Genomic DNA, 19,308 nt, shown 5'->3' on the forward strand with positions numbered 1-19,308 from the left:
CAAATTGGGTTGCGATTGCGTCAAGTAGGATGCTAGACTGCATACGTACCCTTAATGAGATCAAACCAACTTAGTTCCAAAAATTGAATTTAATTTGCGTTGTTTTGTACCACTTGGGCTTGTGACATGGTTTTGTACCACTTGGGCTTCAATTTGATGATTTGGGAATTAATGGGCATTTTAGAATTCAAGCTCATTAATCCATAATTTGCAAACTTGCAATTTCGCACCAATTGTTTGCCAACTGAATCTTATAATAGGTAAGTCCATTGGGCTTAACACTTACAATAAATGAGCCCATTGTGTTTGAGGCCATTAAGTCTTTAAATATCGGCTTGAGACTCTCATGTTGAGAGAGAGATGCACAGCAGCCTTTAACTGGTCCCAATTAATTTTGAATTGGAGTATTGTCTTCATGGTAGAAATCTGCTTGCTAAGCCAACTTGAGAGTTGTGGCTTTGTGGGTCTCATATTTAACTGACATCTTGCAACTTGGTGACAAAAACAAGTATACGTTTACCGCAAACATATGTCCCATAATTTGATTAGGACACCCAAGCAAATTGCTTGAAACAACTGCTTTCTCTTTGCTGGATTGGAACTCCCAAAGCATTAAAGAAACTAACTCGTCCAAATAGGATTAGAGAAATCATGCTTCTTAATACTTTTGCAGATGGCATTGGAGGGCAGCCACTAAATTTCTTTGTCATGTGCTGCATCACAAGGAAAGACACAATCTTTCCAATTAATTAGAAGTTTGACGTGGTGACCACCTACCTTTTTTTATTTATTGCTCTTTTCTTTTTCTTTTTTCATGCTTTTATGGAGTTTATGGAGATGACCTCCCTTTTGCTGACTTGATGGCAGCAAGTGTTTCATGTTGAAGGCAATTCAATTGCCGTGGGGTTTTGTATGGTGTACCCAATGATGGAGGTTTGCTCGGGGGAACATAGAGATTCGCTCGGCAGAGTATTATTGACTTGCGGGTTTTATACCCAAGCATGGATTGCCATCCATTTGTTTGATTGCGGGTTGCCACCAATGATGGATTGGTGATCCATATAATTTGGTTTGTGGGTTTCATACCCAAGCTAAAAGACTTCCAGAGAGGAACTTTGTTGACGATGCAAAAAAAAAATAAAGGTGTTGAACTGAAGTGGCTCACCTTCTTGAATTGAAACTGCCAGTTTCATTGATTTGGAGCATTTGGTTTGCTCTGTTTCATAAGCTTCTTTTTTCTTTTTTCTTTTTTCTTTTTTCTTTTTTCACAGCCTCACGGCTGCCTTCCCCCTTTGCTTTTGACTTCATGGTGGGTTCTTCCCCACATCATGGGCTATTCTTCTCCCCGCGCCCAACACACACCACAACACCACCCCAATTCTCTTGAGAGTTTTTATTGGTTGGTCAAATTCCTTTTTTTTTTAAAACTCCTTTAGGGTATTTTCACGTGGGATCAACCCACCTTTGAATTGTTTTATCCCTTGGCTTTGAAACTTGCAAAAGCCTATTGGATAATTGGCTTTACTTTTTTTTTTTTTTTTTTTTTCTGAAACACTTATCATCTATATTAGACAAGGCTTGCTGGACGTGGGCTTAGACAAACACAACCTAATTTTTTTGTGAATTTTTTGGTTCAACAGTCACTTGGGCTTAGAGCTCTATACTTTGCTCTTAATTTTCTGCTATGGTTTTTTGGACCTGTGCCCATGTTTGTTTCGTCTGTCACAACGGTTGTGATGTTATCTTGCCACGACTTCAAGAGGTCAGATAATAATCAAAAGTGGCCTGCCTTAGCTGTGGCTGTAAATTAAAGTGCATTATTAATTTCTTGAGCCTCAAGTTTGTAGAATTGGATCAAATTTCATTGATCATAAATGCATTAACTTCCAATTTTTTTGTGCCCTGCAACATAGCATTTGTTTGCTTTTCTTTTTGGGTTTAATCTCAAGGTTACATGAAGTCCTGGAATTGAAAAACTTGAGGTAAAATTTCAATTTAGAAACCAAAATTTTGACCATAGACTGGAAAAAATGAAGTTAAACTTCTAATTTCTAGCCTTTGAAACTCTATTACATTCGTTTTTTTATTCAAATTACCTTTCTCTAGACTACAAACTCATTAATAATTAGACAGTAGTTTCTATAAGAAAACAGACTCAAGAAGGAAGAAGGAAGATGAGAGATAGAAGTATAGAGCAATTGAACTGACCAAGATGATTTTGGTCTCTGTATTACAGCCGTATATATCATGTACAGGAGGTAGACTTTCTCAAGTCTATTTACAGAAAATAAGCAATACAAGGTAAGTAGCATCAATCTTATATATGTCAGAATAAACTACAAATCCATCTTTAGCATATATTGCTGATCTTGTGATATCGAGTCTGTCAATACAGATATGGGGGGATCGACTGATTTCATTCGGGCTGTGGTGGTATTCTCCTTAGTTTCAACTGTTTCTGAATGCTGATGAATGTTCACAGCCACCTCTGTGATTCTCTGACCAACCTCTTTAACCAGCTGCCTTCCCGGAAGCTGGTGGTCATGAAAAGGTCTGGTGTTTGTGTCCATGTAATGGAGGAATATGACCAAAACCAAGGAGGAGGCAAACATTGGTATTGGACCAAAAAACCACAGAAGCAGAGTTAGAGCAAAATAGAGTGCTCTAAGCCCAAGTGACCAGAAATCACCTCCTCTTATAACTGCCAGCTCCACGTACGAAGCCGGAATATTACTGTCTGGTGTGCTTATCAGATAGTTTGCATGAACAAAGTGCCTTGCTGATTGAACAAAGAATCCAAAGGCCAGAAGAAGACAAGTTAAGAGGCTTATGTACTTGATGGTAAGGATTGAGGGGCTGACGTTGCCGTAGATTAATTCGCTCGTAAAGACTTCATGGCTGGAACTACTTCCAAGCCAAGTTCCAATGAGAGAACTGAGACTTAAGGAGACGGAACACAAAAAAGTTACTGCTGATATGTTGGATGAAATCACACTGAGGACTGTGCCAGTATCTCTTTTATTATCCTGCATAATTCTTTCAACCCAAGCTCTTTTGTCATTGTTCTCAAAGCCAATGACTGTGGTGTGAGGGAGATGAAGATATCTGTAGAGAAGGATGATGTGGTAGAGAAACATGATCAGCAATCCACTTGGGACCAACACCAAATCAAGGTCCTCCTTTCCAAAAGCCATAACTTTCCTTGCTGGTTTGCTAACTGATAAAAGAATGAAGATGGGAGATCTAATTTGTTACTGGATTTTTACGGTTAGGTGAAATTCCAACTGTTAGTTCACAGATTGTAGACGACTGGTACTATCCAATCAATATAATATTTCAATTTGGAGTCTTTTTTGGTATTTATAGCAAAACTAAAACCTAGAAGTACTAGGATAAAAATTCCTTGCTAAAATAGGAAACTTAAAAACTAGAAATATGGAAATCTGGAAAAGTAGAAATCCTACTAGTAATTGGAAAACTAGAGAATCTAGGAAACAATTAAATACTCAAGGATAACGAACGAATGGTTTGTCATGTAAAGAGTTCTGAGTAAATGGACGGAGTTTCAAACAACTGAGAATTGTATCTTGTATTCCTTATCAGAATAATGCAGATCAATTTATGGTTTTCAATTGTAGAGATAGACTGGATAATATGCCTTTCAAGTATTGGCATTTGGCAAGTACATCAAATTTCAGTTTGGAACCCATGAGGACGGTAGTTTCAGCTTCCTCCAAGCCAGGTTGAGCAGAGCTAAGCTGTTTCTGAAGTTCCCATGCCGCCTTCAATTCAGGCCTCCGGCTCACTTGAATGTCTTGCCCTGATTCTTTTCAATTTCACCTGAAGCTTCAAGATTTGAAGTTCCATATCAGACTAACGACCCCTTGGAATGCCTGAAATTTGGTTGTGGACTCCATGGGCGACCCCTTGGACAGCTGCAGAGCGACCCCTTATGTGCACACCAGGTGCTCGATGAAAGTCCCAGCTTGTCTCTGAGTCTGTGATGGCTCTGTTCCACGAAGCAGAGACTGAACGTACCAGAGCTTGGTAGGGATAGGGGAGGGGAGGTAATGAAGGCAGAGCTCGGCAATGTCGTCTGGTAACCCAGGAATTAACGGCTCAGATTTGTTCCTGCTTCCTTGGTCAGAACATTGATCATAAACTGGGTTTGATACCAATGAAGATGATGATCTCACAGCCGCCATTGATGGAAATCAAACACAAACACAGACAAGCTGCGAATTTCTAATCTAGAAGTATAATAAAACTACCCAGATGAAGAAATTGTCATAAAAATTGAATTTCTTGGAGAATTTACAGAGCTAAGAGTGAGTAGCTAAGGTGTTCGACACTTGGACTAGCTGATGATCTTTTATTGTAGCATATTCTATACGACTATTTACAGTGATAAAAAGATATCAAGTAGATCAAATTAAGGAGTATGATGATGAAGCAAAGATTCACTTCGCGGAGAAAGGTGGGAAGAATGATTGGGTCGTCAAAGGTCTTGAAATGGATGATCAATTGTTTAATTTGGTCTTAAAATTTGGATTTGTTTAAGGCATTTGGGTGATTGGGTAGTGCTTGTTTCTTTTTTCTGTGTTTGTATGCATCTACAAACCAGAAAGTAAGGGAAAGAGTGATGGCACAAAACTTAATACGCTTCCAATTTTTTCAAACAAACTGCGTCGTTTTTGTTGAGGTATGCTGCTTGTTTTTTTTTTTTTTTTTTTTTTTTTTTTTTTTTTTTTTTTTTTTTAATGAACACATGCATGCTGAATGCTTTAGAAAAACAAAGCAGCAGCAGCTCTTGAAAAAATAGATAAAAAAAAGGAAAAACTCTCTAAAATTTTCTTTTGGGAGATTTACACTATGACTCCTTGGGTTACGGATCCTAGATCCGCCATTGATATCAAGGGCTTTGATCCTGAGTTATTTGAGCTCGAAATTTTGAGAACTATATGTAACATCCCACATCGATCAACGGAGAGGGGGTGATGTGCCTTATATGTACATGCCCGCCTCCATCTAGCACGAGGCCTTTCGAGAGCTCATTGGCTTCGGAGTCATGAGAACTCCGAAGTTAAACGAGTTTGGGCTAGAGCAATCCCAGGATGGGTGACCCATTGAGAAGTTACTCGTGAGTTCATATAAACAAAACCGTGAGAGCAGAGAGAGGAGCCCAAAACGGATAATATCTTGCTACACCAGAGCCGATTCCAAAGTGTGACACTATATTGAGACCTGTGTTTAACAAGGTCTGCAGAGGCATTCTGACAACCATTTTTATTGTTGAAAATAATGCACATTTGTGCTTAAGATTTCAAGAAGAATCTTAGAGAATTCAAGAGCTCACAATAAATAAGTTGCATGGCAGCAAAGCAAAATAAAAATATGGTGGAATATTCTAGAAAAAGTGATAAGTGAATGGCTAGAGTATGGCGGCGGAAGAAATCTCTAGAGCATACAAAAATGTGGTTGGGAGGAAATGCCCAAGTCGGTGGACAAAGGCTAAGTCGGCAAAGAATGCCTATAAATAGGCATGCAACCCCAATGAAATGTGGAGTCCACAAAAGAACTCTCAAACAATTAGGGAGCCAAGAGCGACCCAAATCAAACTATTAGGGAGCCAATAAGCTCACCAATCTAAGTGAATGGCCAAATAGTCCAAACTAATCTAAGTGAAGGGTCAAATAGTTCAAACTATTCTAAATCAAGTGTAGTGGCCAATAAGCTAATATGTTAAGTGTAGAAGCCCAATTAGTCCACACAATGCTATGTATTATTCTCCTCCAATATAATAAAACCACTTTGTTTCCATTATTGTTTTTTGTCCTAAACCCTTTCACCACATGAACCAACAATGGTGTCATAACAACACCACTCACAATCACCCTACAATCCAACATTTATAAGCCTTAGCTTGCTCGAAGGTAGGATGAAAACTTACTCCACTCTTCAACAGTTGGACAGAGTTTTTGAGCAGAAACTAGACTTCCTTCCCGTAAGGAAACTTCTCAACAACCAGAACCTTCAAATTAGGGACAGACTCAGGATTTCAAACTGAGGTGAGCTAGATTTACCTTACGTAAAAGCCTTGAAGGGAGGAACATAATCAATGGAGTCGGCATGTATATATTTCCAATTGTTTCTTTCTTTCTTTTTTGAGAAAAGATAGTATTTCATTAAACCCAAATGAAACATTACATGGTATGAACTAGCATGTTAATGGCGGTCTCGTTAAAATCTTCCTAGAGAAAACCCGGGATAGGAAAGAATACCACCCATGTGATTGACTAAACAGAAGAATCAAAGAACTTTCTTAATGGAAGCAAATTGAGGTTAATTAAAATCTTCCCAAAGAACACTAGACGTTTTTACTCTCCTTGCTAGCGAGAGAGCGACTCTAGATACTAACCCAACTTTCTTAATGGAAGCAAATTGAGGTTAATTAAAATCCTATAGATTTCCAATTGCTTTAAAAACACAAAACATGCAAATGACCCACTAGTGTAGTGGTTTGGAGTAATTGTTTCATTAGGCAAGGTCCTAGATTCAAGTCCTAGCATTCATGTTGTGTGTGTGAGTTTAGTATATTATCGCCCCTCACAATAGGAAAGATCCTATAAAATAAAATAAAATAAAAATAAAAAACCTATATTAATTAACCAAAACAAAAACTCATACTAACCAACCAAATAAATAAACTCGTACTAATTAAACAAAATAATTAGAAATGTAGAAGTTCTAAGGATTAAAGCTTTATAGCGTCAAACATGAATGATTACAATTAAAAGTATCAGTCCTGATCTCTTGGACTACAGGGGTCCAAGAGATTTGTGGTCACTCACCGTTGGATGTAAATTCAACGGTTCACTCACTCTTGCACTCCTTTTTAATTTTTTTTTTGAACCATTGGATTAATATCCAACGGTGGGTGACCACAATTTCTTGGACTTCTGTGGTCCAAGAGATCGGGACTGTTAAAAGTATATTGGAATTTTAGGGCACTACGAGGGGCTGACCTACTTTCATTTATTTACTTTTAATTACAAAACTTATACAATCAAATGTTTTGGCCAAGCCAAAAACAATTACAAAGAATTTTCTTTTACAAATCCCTAATTGATACTTCATAAATTCTAAAAATTCCCCAAATTTGAACATCAACGAATCGAGAGAAAAAAAGAAGATTAATAATTGAAAATTAACTTGGTCTCCTTTAATTAAGCCTTGAAGGGCATGGGTGATTGGCGTGCGGCAAGGATGATTGGCTCTTTCTTCATGTTTGTTTTTTTTTCTCTATGTGCTTGTAACATCTCACATCGACCAACGGAGAGGGGGTGATGTACCTTATATGTGCATGCCCACCTCTATCTAGCATGAGACCTTTTGGGAGCTCACTGACTTCGGAGTCATGGGAACTTCAAGGTTAAGCGAATTGGGCTAGAGCAATCCCATGATAGGTGACCCACTGGGAAGTTGCTCATGAGTTCCCATAAACAAAACTGTGAGGGTATGGGGGGGCCCAAAGCGGACAATATTGTGCTACGGCGGAGCCGATCCGAGATGTGACATAATGGTGTCAGAGTCACTCTACCGTGTGGTGCTAGTGTGTGGATGAGGACATCGGGCCCCTAAGGAGGGTAGATTGTAACATCTCACATGGACCAATGGAAAGGAGGTGATGTATCTTATGTAGTACATGCTCACCTCTATCTAGCACGAGGCCTTTTGGGAGTTCATTGGCTTCGGAGTCATGGGAACTCCGAAGTTAAGCGAGTTTGGGCTAGAGCAATCTTAGGATTGGTGACACACTGGGAAGTTGCTCGTGGGTTCCCAGAAACAAAACTGTGAGGGCATGGGGGGGCCCAAAGCGAAAAATATCGTGTTACGGCGGAGCTGATCCGGGGTGTGACAGTGCTGGTAGGGGTTGGCTAAGGAATGTTTTCTACGCAAAAGGGTGTGTGGGTAGTGCAAAATACTCTCAACCACTTCATGAGTTAGAACCCCATGCTCTTGAGCTCTTTTTTAAGTACATGGTTGACATTTCAAAACCTCCATAAGGATACAATGATCCTAATCCCATTTATGTATTTACATTGGCACCTTGACATGCCTCGGATTTCAAATGTATCTTTTCAACTTACAATTTTGGCACACTTTCCATATTAGACTGGACATATATAGCTTTCATTCGAGATATCTTCAAGATTATTTCTGATTTGCAGCTGCAGCTGGAGAATATTTCCTGATACTCTCAACTTTACCATCATTTTTAGCTTTAGCAAAAACCCCATTTCTACTAGATTTTTGTGATGCCGGCCAATGCCCACAAGTGACAGCCATGTCCTTTAAAAACTGCAAGCTTTCAAGAGTTTCGATAATGGCTGGCATTCTAGGCCTGTCCTTGGGGCTCAAACTTATGCATTGTAATGCCAGATGGGCAATCTCCTTTGCTCCCTTAACAGAATATTGGCCGGAAAGCCTTGGATCCATAACATAGCGTAACCTCCGCGTGCTAGACAGGTATGGTTTTGCCCAATCAATCAGATTTTGCTCACTCTTTGGTCTCGATTTGTCCATTGCTCTTCTTCCTGTTAGCAATTCAAGTAGCACTACCCCAAAGCTGTAAATGTCACATTTTGTTGTCAATTGCCCTGAAACAATGTCATTCAAATGTAAATGCATTAAATTTAACCATCATTTTTTGTTTCTGTAAATCATCAAACTTTTTTTACTTGAAGGAAAATACTTAATAGCCCAACTTTTTTTTTTTCTCAAAATCTATTATGTTGCACTTGATATAAACACATACAATTGAAAAATGAACCATGTATATTGTGGAAACCGAGTTTTAACATACTCTGTCAGCAGTTGATCGTGAGCATTACCACCATGTTAATTGTCGTTGTATTAGTGTGATTACTCTATCGGTTATATCAATGTCAAAACTTAAACTGATCCAAAGACAATTAACATGGTGGTAGTGAACAAAAATGTTGTCAAAGAAAAGGTTGTTAGTTTGCGGCGTTGTCTTTGACTTAAATGCTAGCTACCTGTTGAGACGTATTCAGGAGCAGCATATCCGTAGGTACCCATTACTCTTGTTGTGACATGCGTTTCTGATCCTTCAGGTCCCATCTTTGCAAGTCCAAAATCTGACAGTTTTGCTGTGAAATCCTACCAACGCAGATTGACGGGGCATATAATTATAGTTAAATTTCTGGAAATGCAAAGTAGGATAGATCGAAAGGGAAGGAGCTATATATATATGTAATAGAGAGAGAGAGAGAGAGAGAGAGAGAGAGAGATACGGAATCTAGCAAGACATTTGAAGTTTTTAAATCCCGATATATGACAGGTTTCTCAGCCCCATGCAAGAAGGCAAGGCCTTTGGCTGCTCCTATTGCAATCTTTAGTCTTGTAGACCATGGCAATGATATTGAAAGCCCTGCACTCATATTAGATAATTAGAAGCATGCAGCTAAAGAAAAAAGCAAAAATTGCTCTATCAAATCTACGCACTTTTGAATAAGTGATTCTCTAAGCTGCCTCTGGGCATGAACTCATAAACAAGAAGCCTTTCCTCGTCCTCGCAACAGTAGCCAATTAATTTCACTAAGTGGGGGTGCCTCAGCTGTCCAAGAAATATCACCTCTGCCTGCAAGAAGCAAGCAATTATGAATAAATTGGTCAATCTTCCAACATTCTTGTGCGTGTTTTACTTTTAGATGGGTTAAAAAAAAATTGTAATATTTCCGAAACTGGTGTACAGAAATTGTCAAATTGACCGGTCACCTTTGCGCAATGGTGTCAAAAAAACCAACCCAACTTAACTTTGAAAACTTCTTTTTGAGTTTTTGGCAAATGTCACTGGACACGAGCTAGGGGATGAAATAGCAAATACTAATACAACAAAATATAACTAGGCAAACGTTAGATATTAGAGTAAAATATTTCTAAACTCTTATTAATGTTTAACTTGATTTAGCAAATTAATGTGAGTTAGGTCAGTTGGTCAGAGAAGTGACCTTCCCTTTAGGTTGTTAAATGCTAGAGACAGATAGAAAGGAAGAATTTTCCTTCCGCTCATGCTCTTTTCGAGAGAGAAGTGATATTCCCTTTAGGTTGTTAAATGCTAGAGACAGGAAGAAAGGAAGAACTTTGCTTGCGCTCATGCTCTTTTCGAGATAGCTTTCATTTACTATAAGAGCAAGGATCCCCTTGCACCCAAGTTTGAGTTTCCCTCTCTATAATTTAAATTAAGTTAGAAGAATTAGACTATCGTTTCTATAAAAAATTAAAAATATAATAACTTCATTTAGAGGGGCCGTTAGTGTAGTTGAGGAGAGAGGTCAAAAAGATGAGGAGAGAGTCAAAGCCATTCCTGACTTAAGTGTGTCTCTACCGCATACTAGCACGTGTTTGGTTGTTGTTTTTTTTTTTTTTGGTCGAAAGTTAGTAAAATCAAAATATAATCTAATTACAAAAGTTCGTCAAAACTCATTTTTATAATAATAGTAACAATAATAATAATCCCATTATTTAGTATTTAATTAGAAACTAGTTAGCATCGAAAATAAACCCGTCATGACAGAAAATAATAAGATTAAAATTTAAAAAAAAAATCCTTACAAGCCATTCGCGGTGTCCTTGCAGGCCTTCAATGTCCAGGAGCTTAACAGCAACAGCCTGAGCCTTCAAACCCTGCCTCAAATTCTCATCAACGTAGCCCTTATGCACAGTTCCAAACCCGCCTTCTCCAAGCAAAAAATTCACCGAAAAATTCTGAGTCACACCACGCAGCTCACTCAGTTGAAAATCGTACAAGTCAGACCCGAAAGATTGCGCAAGATCGTCGTTGATGCGCAACGATGAAGAACGGCTGAGATCGGAGAAAGACAACCTTCGAAAAGACGGTAACTGAGCGACATCCTTGGAAAAATCTGACCTAGATGGCCTGCACCTGCTGAAGTTGCCGAAGATGGTTTGATCTTCAGCTGAACAGCAGTTTGCTGTGAAGGGTCTCCAAGGCTTTGAGTGCTGCTGCCTCATTATTGGAGGAGAGAGATGAATTAGGGAAAGAGGGGTTGGAGAATTGGGTAGTGGGTTGGCATTGGATACAAGAATTAATACCCGAACAAACATGGTTTCTTATTTTAAAAGCTAAAGAGAGAAAGAGGGAGACAGTCTTTCTTCAACTGCTCTAACCACTCTACTAAATGGGGTATGTATATTTCGTATGCAATATAAATCTGCTTCTTTAACGTTATCTTTGGTTGTCATTTTGTCTTCAACGTAGTGTCTTCATGCAAAACGAGAGAAGATATTCCTGTACTGAAGTAAATCTTTTTTTAACTTTATAGAAAAGTAAATGTTAAATATGTTTCATATTTACATGCTACACGACCACATATTTTATGTAAGACGTGTTTACCCGTTTTTACTCTAATGATAGTTCTTTTTTAAATGTTAGAAGAAGAGTTACCAAATTCAAATCACTCATCTCGATTGATAAAATAAAAATATAACTCGTCACCCACACTCAAATAGTTTCATATTCGCTTTATCTTGTATTCCATTTAAATCTCCGAATATAATTTGTGTATTAGAAAAAGGGAATTCTTTAATTAAAATACATAGTGGTGAGTGATGTATATAGGATAGGATAGTCTTCCATGTTCCTACTCCATTAAACAACCGTAAACGTAAGCCTATTGTCAATAGCAGTTAATTAGAGATTATATATATAGTTATATGTGAACTCGAACAAGTCCAACGGCCCTGCGCCTTTTCCACCTGAAAATACAAAAACCAAGCTGAGCTATGTTGTGCATTTGACGATGAGAAATATATAATGAAGACAAGGCTGCTGATTCTTTCTTTATTTTTCAGGTCAGCCTTGCAAGCGTATCCTCTTCTTCTTCTTCTTTTTCTTTATTTCTTTCTTTATTGTATTGTACTTGTTTCCTCTACGCACGCATTTACCTAATGATGACTAACTTGAGCTTATCCAAGGAAATGTATGGTCTCCCAAGTTTTGTTTACACAATTGGTGATCCAACGTATATCTTTTCGTTTTGCACAAACTTCCACTGCATCAAATAACCCATTTTATACCAAGCTGATATCCCACCCTTCTCCACCTTTAGTCCACTACTTGTGCTTCTCTCCCACAACAATTTCAAATTATATAGAATGTTAAAATTGAACATTCATAATCAATGGGATCTAGCCCAATGGAAAAGAGCTTTAACTTCCAGATTAGTGGTCTCAGCTATCCAAATTCATGTCACACTAAGAGCACTTCCACCCATTTATCATGGTAAAGGGCAAGGGCAAGGCAATGGCTGTTACTATTCTAAAGGCTTGTGATGTTTCCACCTATTGCCATGGCAACTTAAGGGCAACCACTATTCACATGAGATATGATTAGAGGAATTTGTATAGAGTTTTGGTGTGGGAAGTGAAGAATATGACTTAGTATGTTTTAAGATTTTTTATAAAAAAGATTTCTTTGCTGATATCAGCAACCCAGGCAACAGCCCAGGCTTGTGGTGCCCACCAATTGCCCTGAAACACTTTCTGGGCCTAGGCCCCACTTTGCCTGGGCAAGGGGTTGCCCGCTCGAACTGCTCTAATATTGTCAACCCTATGATTCATAAAATGTCAATTCTAATATTATAATCGTTGAATTAGCATCATGTGGCAGTGCGATTTTCACATCCAAAAACTTTCATACTTACTATTCTTAAGAAGTTAACTGGATCAAAACAAAATGCATTTCAAAGTCTTTTTCCTTATCTTGAAGATATATGTTTTATTTGCAAGAACAATTGAAAATCGTAAGAATTTGGAATCTACTATACACAAAAAATCAATAAAATAAAGAGATATAATTTTATACTAAAGGCTAGTTTGGTATTACTGTTCTGTGAAAATCGTTTCATTGGTAATAAGCATTGATCAACGATGTCAGTGGCCATGATGATCATGGAGTGGTTGTATAGTTCATGGTAAGTTTGTGTTTTTCCCTACCTAAAATCTCATTGTAATGGAATTTTGGGAACAATACCTATTTAGTTAGGTAAAATTAAAAATTCAAATATTTTCCATTCTAGATTAAAAAAATTTTTTAAAATCTTTCTTATTGAAAGGGGCTTACTAAAAAATTTCTTATTGATTATACCTAAGGAATCTCATTTATTAATTTGACGAAATAATTTCCTTGGTGATTATACTACATAAGGAATCACTTTTGTTAATTTAACGAAATTTACAAACTAATCCACTACAAACCAAATCAAACCACACATGCATCAAGAAGATATCTTTAAATTTCATGCTTCTCTTGCGTTAATCTGCACATGCAACCCTTATAAATATGGCCCAAAAGAGCTCACTTATAATGCAAAACAAACCTTGAAATTCAGCAGGTCCACACAAATCATACAAATATGAAGAAGGCTAATACTATTTGGGTTGTCCTCTTGGTCATTGCAACTAGTGAGTTTTCCTCACAACTATTTTTTTTTTTTTTTTTTTTTTTACCAAAGTTAGGAAGGGGAAAGGTGATTTCTCACACACACACACACTACCAAGGTACCATGGGAGTTTGAATATGAGACCATTAGTCAGCAAGTTAATACCTTTTTCCACTGGGCGAGACCTCGTTCGCAAGTTTTTCTCACTACTTCAGTTCTCCCACTAGACTCATAAAAATATTTTTATTAGATTTACATAACATTGACTAGTAATTTTTTTTAATTTTTTTTTTTAAACAATGTTAATTTGCAGGTGTAACATTATTCTCAACAGGAGCAGAAGGGAAACAATGTTCTACTAACCAGGATTGTGACAAAACTTCATGTGTTTCAAGAACAGTTATTTGTTTTGACCACAAATGCACATGCTTGGATCCAATTGATTCTAATCAACAAAGTCAAAGTTAAGCCTCTTTTTCATCGAAAAAGTATCACACTTGCTCTGCATCCGTTGATTGCTAAGAAATGATTAACAAAATATTTCAATAATACGCATGAGGAATCCTTTATATATACAGAGAGCTTCCGTTAAGGGATCCCTTATTTGAGAGATACCTTTGTAAGGCCCACAACGCATTATATTTCACTAATCCAAACCGTTTATTTTGTAGATATTCATTCAAATATCATCTTTACAAAAAAAATCACTTGAATCTGATATCATTTGACCACTCAATTAAATTATTGAAATTTATTTACTTTCTTGAAGCATTATGTTCATTGATTTTGCTGGTCTCAATTAGATGCCTTAATGATTTTCATATTTTTTTGTAAGGATGATCTATGAAAGAAGATGTGAAAAATAATGATTTGGATCATTGAAAAAAATTCGTGGGGGACCCTAAAATTCGTAGGGGATACCTTTTAGGTTTTACATATAATTTGTAAGGATGATCTACGAATTTTTGGTTTTACATAATTAAAAGTCTCCAAATATAACCTAATATATATTTTTTGTCAGGTGTAGAATGAGAGCAGAAGCCAGGATGAATGCTCAAAAATGTTCTTCAAACGCCGACTGCAAAACGTTTCCATGTGGTTGATCCACAAAGATTTGTTGTGACAACTATTGCGAATGCCTACTCTCAAATACTGGACTTGCACATCCAAATGAGGATCAATGTTCCAATTCGGCTGATTGCACAGGAATTCCATGAACTTTAGGAACTATCGAGTGTCTTGATATGGGCAATGCCCAGCAATAAAAGCGCAAGGATACATAATCAGAATTTCTATCATTAATGTTGTACATGTACGATGGATCTCACATATGTATTAGTGTGGGGTTCATTGCACTCGACGTATACAGAAATGCCTATTAAGGGATGATATATTTCTTGATTAGTTAACAAGATTAAAGATAATCCATATTATCAAAGCCAAAAGTTGGACGGTATTATCTGAAAATATCATATTATTTTCCACGAAGTTTGGAAAAATTACATATAAGATTTCTCTGGCGTTCAAACTACCAAAAATATCGACACGCCTATTGTATAAATATAGCCCAAGGGGCTCCTTACTATAGTGCAAAACGAAAACCTTGGAGAAGTTGATCATCACGATTCACATCCATCCATCTCAGGTGACAAAATCAAAATCAGACATGGAGAAGGCAACATCTAAGGCAGCTGTTTTCATCGTCTTCTTGGTCATTGCATCTTGTGAGTTTTTTTTCTTCATATATATCTTGTTGTAGCAGAACACTGTATTATATAAGGTCTCTAAACGATTATATTTTGTTTTTGGGTCGTAGGTGTACCATTCTTCTCGGAAGCCATGGTGATTAAGCGAAGATGCTCTACTACCGCTGACTGCGAAACGTTTCCCTGTTACTCAAAAGAGTTTAAAAGGATCTGCATTAACAACTTGTGCGAATGCAAAATACCAAATAGTGATGGCTCCGCCCAGACAACTGAAAATGAAAACCCATGTTCCAGTCAGAAGGACTGCGACAAAATTGATTTCCTATGTCGATCGGGAACCCTCAAATGTGTTAATGGGAAATGCATATGCGTAGGCGTGAATTGATGGCTAGAGAGGTGCAACTTAAGTGTTGGATTATAAACAAGTGGCTATGGCCTATGGGGATGTATTAATCTTCCTGCTATGAATAATAACAACACATACAAATGGTACTAGAATTGAGCATGGCTAATATTATTTATGCCTTATATTATTTATCTTTGTGGTCTTGATAATTTCTAACATCTTGCCTAGCTAACAAAGATATCAACCTTATCTAAATGCCGGATGATGTGTTAGTAAGATTAAAGATAACGTTTTTTTACTTATTTTAGAAGATGAACATGAAGCATAGATGAAGTTGAGAGTTTTTAACTCTTCTCTAAATTTTAATTCAAAAAGTCATTTACGGAAACCATCCATAAGATATGTATCAAGGGAGCATCCCATATAGTTTGGAAAGTACTTCATTAACGTGCTATTTTTAGCTTTCTTTGATGTTAAAACTAGATGTGTGTGAACCCCTACAAATAGATACAACCCAAGAGACCTCACTTACGTACTCAGTGTAATACAAAGTAAACCCTGATATTCAGATTAACCCTAACGTGTCACAAAAATCATAAAAACATGGAGAAGTCTACCTTCAACACAGCTATGATGAGCTGGGTCGTCTTCTTGGTTGCAGGTGTAGCATTATTCTCAAACTAGAAAATTCTAGAATAATTGAGAGAATTACTAAGTAAAAGATGGTTGACTCTTACTAGAACCATCCTAATAATTATTTATTGTAATTGTAACTAGAGAATTCTAGAATTATAGGAGTAACTTGTGGCTAAAAATGCCTTAGATAAAGTCGCATGGTTACTGTACAACCGACTTGTCCAAGCAAAATTGTCAACTTAGCATCTGTATAAATAAGCATGCAACCCACTCAAGTAATCAAGCTGAAAGACTACAGCTGTCCAACTCAAGTAATCAAGCCTTGTACCTTTCCTGCTTCATTCAAATAAACCTACTTTGTTACTCTTTCAAAAGTTTCCATTCCAAGTTAAGCTATTTTCCTAAACCTCTTCTCCCATAGACTAACAGTGGTATCAGAACTTGTTCCGATCAACCTTGGGCGTTGGTTCACTCAAGTCCTTCATCATGTCTACCACTAGCCAGAACTTTGTCCCTCTTCATATTTTCACCGGAGAAAACTATGACTTCTAGAGTCTTAAAATGAAGACCTATATTTTATGTCTCAAGATTTATGGACATAGTTGATAGTGGCTTCAATAATCCAGAAAATTTAATCGTGGAACAGTTGAGGCAACTAAAAAAGGATCAACAAAAAGAAGCAAGGGCCTTATATGCCTTGCAACAAGCCTTGCATGATACGACTTTTCCAAGGATTATGGGAGCCACAACTGCAAAGGAAGTATAGAATACCTTAAAGGAGGAATTTCAAGGCAATGTCAAGGTACTTACGGTTAAACTACAAACTTTGAGAAGAGATTTTGAAAACATTAAAATGAAGGATTCTGAGACCACACAAGACTATTATACTAAATAAAAGAAATAATCAATCAATTGAGAGCCTATAGAGAAAATATTAATGATTCAAGAATTGTAGAAAAAAATACTTATAAGTCTTCCTGATAATTATGATCCTTTAGTTACTATCATTGAACAGATAAAAGATTTAACTAGTCTGTAACAAAACTAATGGGCTCTCTTGAAGCATGATAAAAGATTGAGTAGGTGAAATGAAAATTCAGTTGAAAGCGCCTTTCAATCAAAACTTAATTTAAGGTCTCATAATACTAAAGAAGGGAAGAAAAAAATTTGGAGAAAGTTCTAGAGGAGAAGGTTATAAATCCAATCTTATTAGGGAAATAAATAAATAAAAGAAATGAAAGAGAGGAAAAACTATCCTCCCTACAGGCTGTGTAAAAATACAAACCACCTAGAAAAATATTGTTGGTTCCGTGGCAAGCCCAAATGTCGAAATTGTAACAAATTTGGGCACATAGAAAAAGGCTGTCAGACCAAGAACTATCAAGCCAATTACTCAAAAGAAAAGAAAATTGAGCATGTGTTTTATGCTCCTCAAGCCACATCAGAAGGAAACAACAAAAAATGGTATATTGATAGTGGTTGTAGTAACCACATGATTGGAGATGAAAGCATCTTCTCCAACATAGACAAGTTCGTAAATCCCAAGTAAAATTGGGAAATGGAGCACTGGTGGAGACAAAAGGAAAAGGTACAATCTCTATCCAAACTAATAAGGGCTCCTTTGGCACGGCGGACTTTCATGGATTGGACTAAATCCTAGGACTATCTCGAATTAGCTCGAATTGGCCTAAGCTAGATTAAGTACTGACCTACATTTGGTGATGCATCAGACTAAGAAGCTGGATTGTAAAAATAGTAAAGACCTATGTTTGGTGCTGTGTTGTACTAAAAAATAATTCTTATAATATTTAAATTTAATTGGGTTTTTTGACCTAAAAGATAAATAAATGCTACAAAGAAACCCAATTCAAAGATTTATAGCAATATCTGGCAAAAATAAAAAGATTTAAAACAATAATAAAAAGAAAATAAATAAAATTCTTTTTTGTTATGAAAAATAAAATTATGATATTTGTTTTTGGGCTTCTCAAGATGAATCGAAACATTGTTAAAAGAGCTAAGCTCACTCGGTATAATTCTAGGTTTTTCAGGGATCAAGTAAAACAATAATTAATATATAATTTGTATATTTGACTTTTGACTTCAAACTAAAAAATATAATTTGACAAGGTAAAAATTGCTTGCGATAAAGAAAGCATCACATCATGAATTATTAAACTTTTTTCAATATAAAAAAAAAATCAAACATTTGTAAATTACTATAGTTTGATTTTCCAAATGCAATATCAAAAATATTATTATAATATTCCTGATTGTGAAAAAGGTGCACATATAAAAAAGAACGCTCTTTGAAGTTTTTCGCTGTTTAGTGAATCAAGTTCTATTAAGGAAAGGCTAGGTGCTTTCCATATGAGCCTTCTTATTAGGTTTGTTGTTGTTCTTAATGACCTACAAAATGTAGAGCCTAGAGGCTATTGAGCCTTGCTATCATCTCTAATTTCTTGCTTTGCTGTAAGCTAGTTCTACATGGATCCCAATCTTCAAATTTCGTAGCTTTTGTCTTGTTATTTTTAATCCATTTTAGATTCTTAGCAAAAGTTGTGGTTGTATTCTTGCACTCCTATGAAGGAAAGTATATTCCACCATTATGAAACTTACTAAACAAAAAATTATGGTGCCATGGTATTTCTTCATGAATATGCTGATATTTACTATACAATAATTAAATTCAAAAACCAGAACAAAAATCAAAGGAAATGAATTTTGAAATTTTGAAATTTTGTTCTGGTCACATGATCACATCCCAGGGAGGCAGTGGTGAGATATGCACTTGGATTGCATGTAGATTTTTCTTCCCATGCTGTCAAATGTTTAAGGCCTTCATAATAACCTGCATAGTGCAGATGGAAATCATAATTTTGAAACAAAACTACTCAGAGCTTCTTATGAAAAGAGCAACAGAATAATTTACAGGCCAAAAGCCTAACTGCCTATGATTCACCCATGATCAAAAGACGGTATGTTTGAGTTTTCCTTTCCCAGACAAAATAAAACAATCTAGTGCGAGGGAATGAAAGTTAAGATGTTGTAATTTTGTGTAATAGGAGTTGCAATCCTATTTTCCCAAATGATGTTGTAAAGGACAAAACAAACTCTCACTATTTAACATAAC

The 19,308-nt window shown here is 36.6% G+C and overlaps 1 protein-coding gene across 1 annotated transcript; it reads right to left on the minus strand.

The window, feature by feature from the left end:
- Positions 8,000 to 11,115, minus strand: LOC18778060 (probable serine/threonine-protein kinase PBL15). The gene is made up of 5 exons (XM_007211048.2): positions 10,639 to 11,115; positions 9,529 to 9,664; positions 9,318 to 9,454; positions 9,060 to 9,183; positions 8,000 to 8,660 (listed from the first exon to the last, which is right to left on the minus strand). The coding sequence occupies exons 1-5, from the start codon at positions 11,056 to 11,058 to the stop codon at positions 8,215 to 8,217; spliced, it is 1,263 nt and encodes a 420-aa protein (XP_007211110.1). The 5' UTR covers positions 11,059 to 11,115; the 3' UTR covers positions 8,000 to 8,214.

This window comes from Prunus persica, chromosome G5 (genome assembly GCF_000346465.2).
Source record: "Prunus persica cultivar Lovell chromosome G5, Prunus_persica_NCBIv2, whole genome shotgun sequence".
NCBI lineage: Eukaryota > Viridiplantae > Streptophyta > Magnoliopsida > Rosales > Rosaceae > Prunus > Prunus persica.

Bases quoted from the DNA above. Each gene is read 5' to 3' on its own strand.
- LOC18778060 (XM_007211048.2), bottom strand. From the start codon at position 11,058: ATGAGGCAGCAGCACTCAAAGCCTTGGAGACCCTTCACAGCAAACTGC. The intron at 9,665-10,638 runs GTAAGGATTTTT...TGCTTCTTGCAG, and splicing joins AAGGACACCGCGAATGGCTT to GCAGAGGTGATATTTCTTGG. The intron at 9,184-9,317 runs GTATCTCTCTCT...CTGCGTTGGTAG, and splicing joins CAAATGTCTTGCTAGATTCC to GATTTCACAGCAAAACTGTC.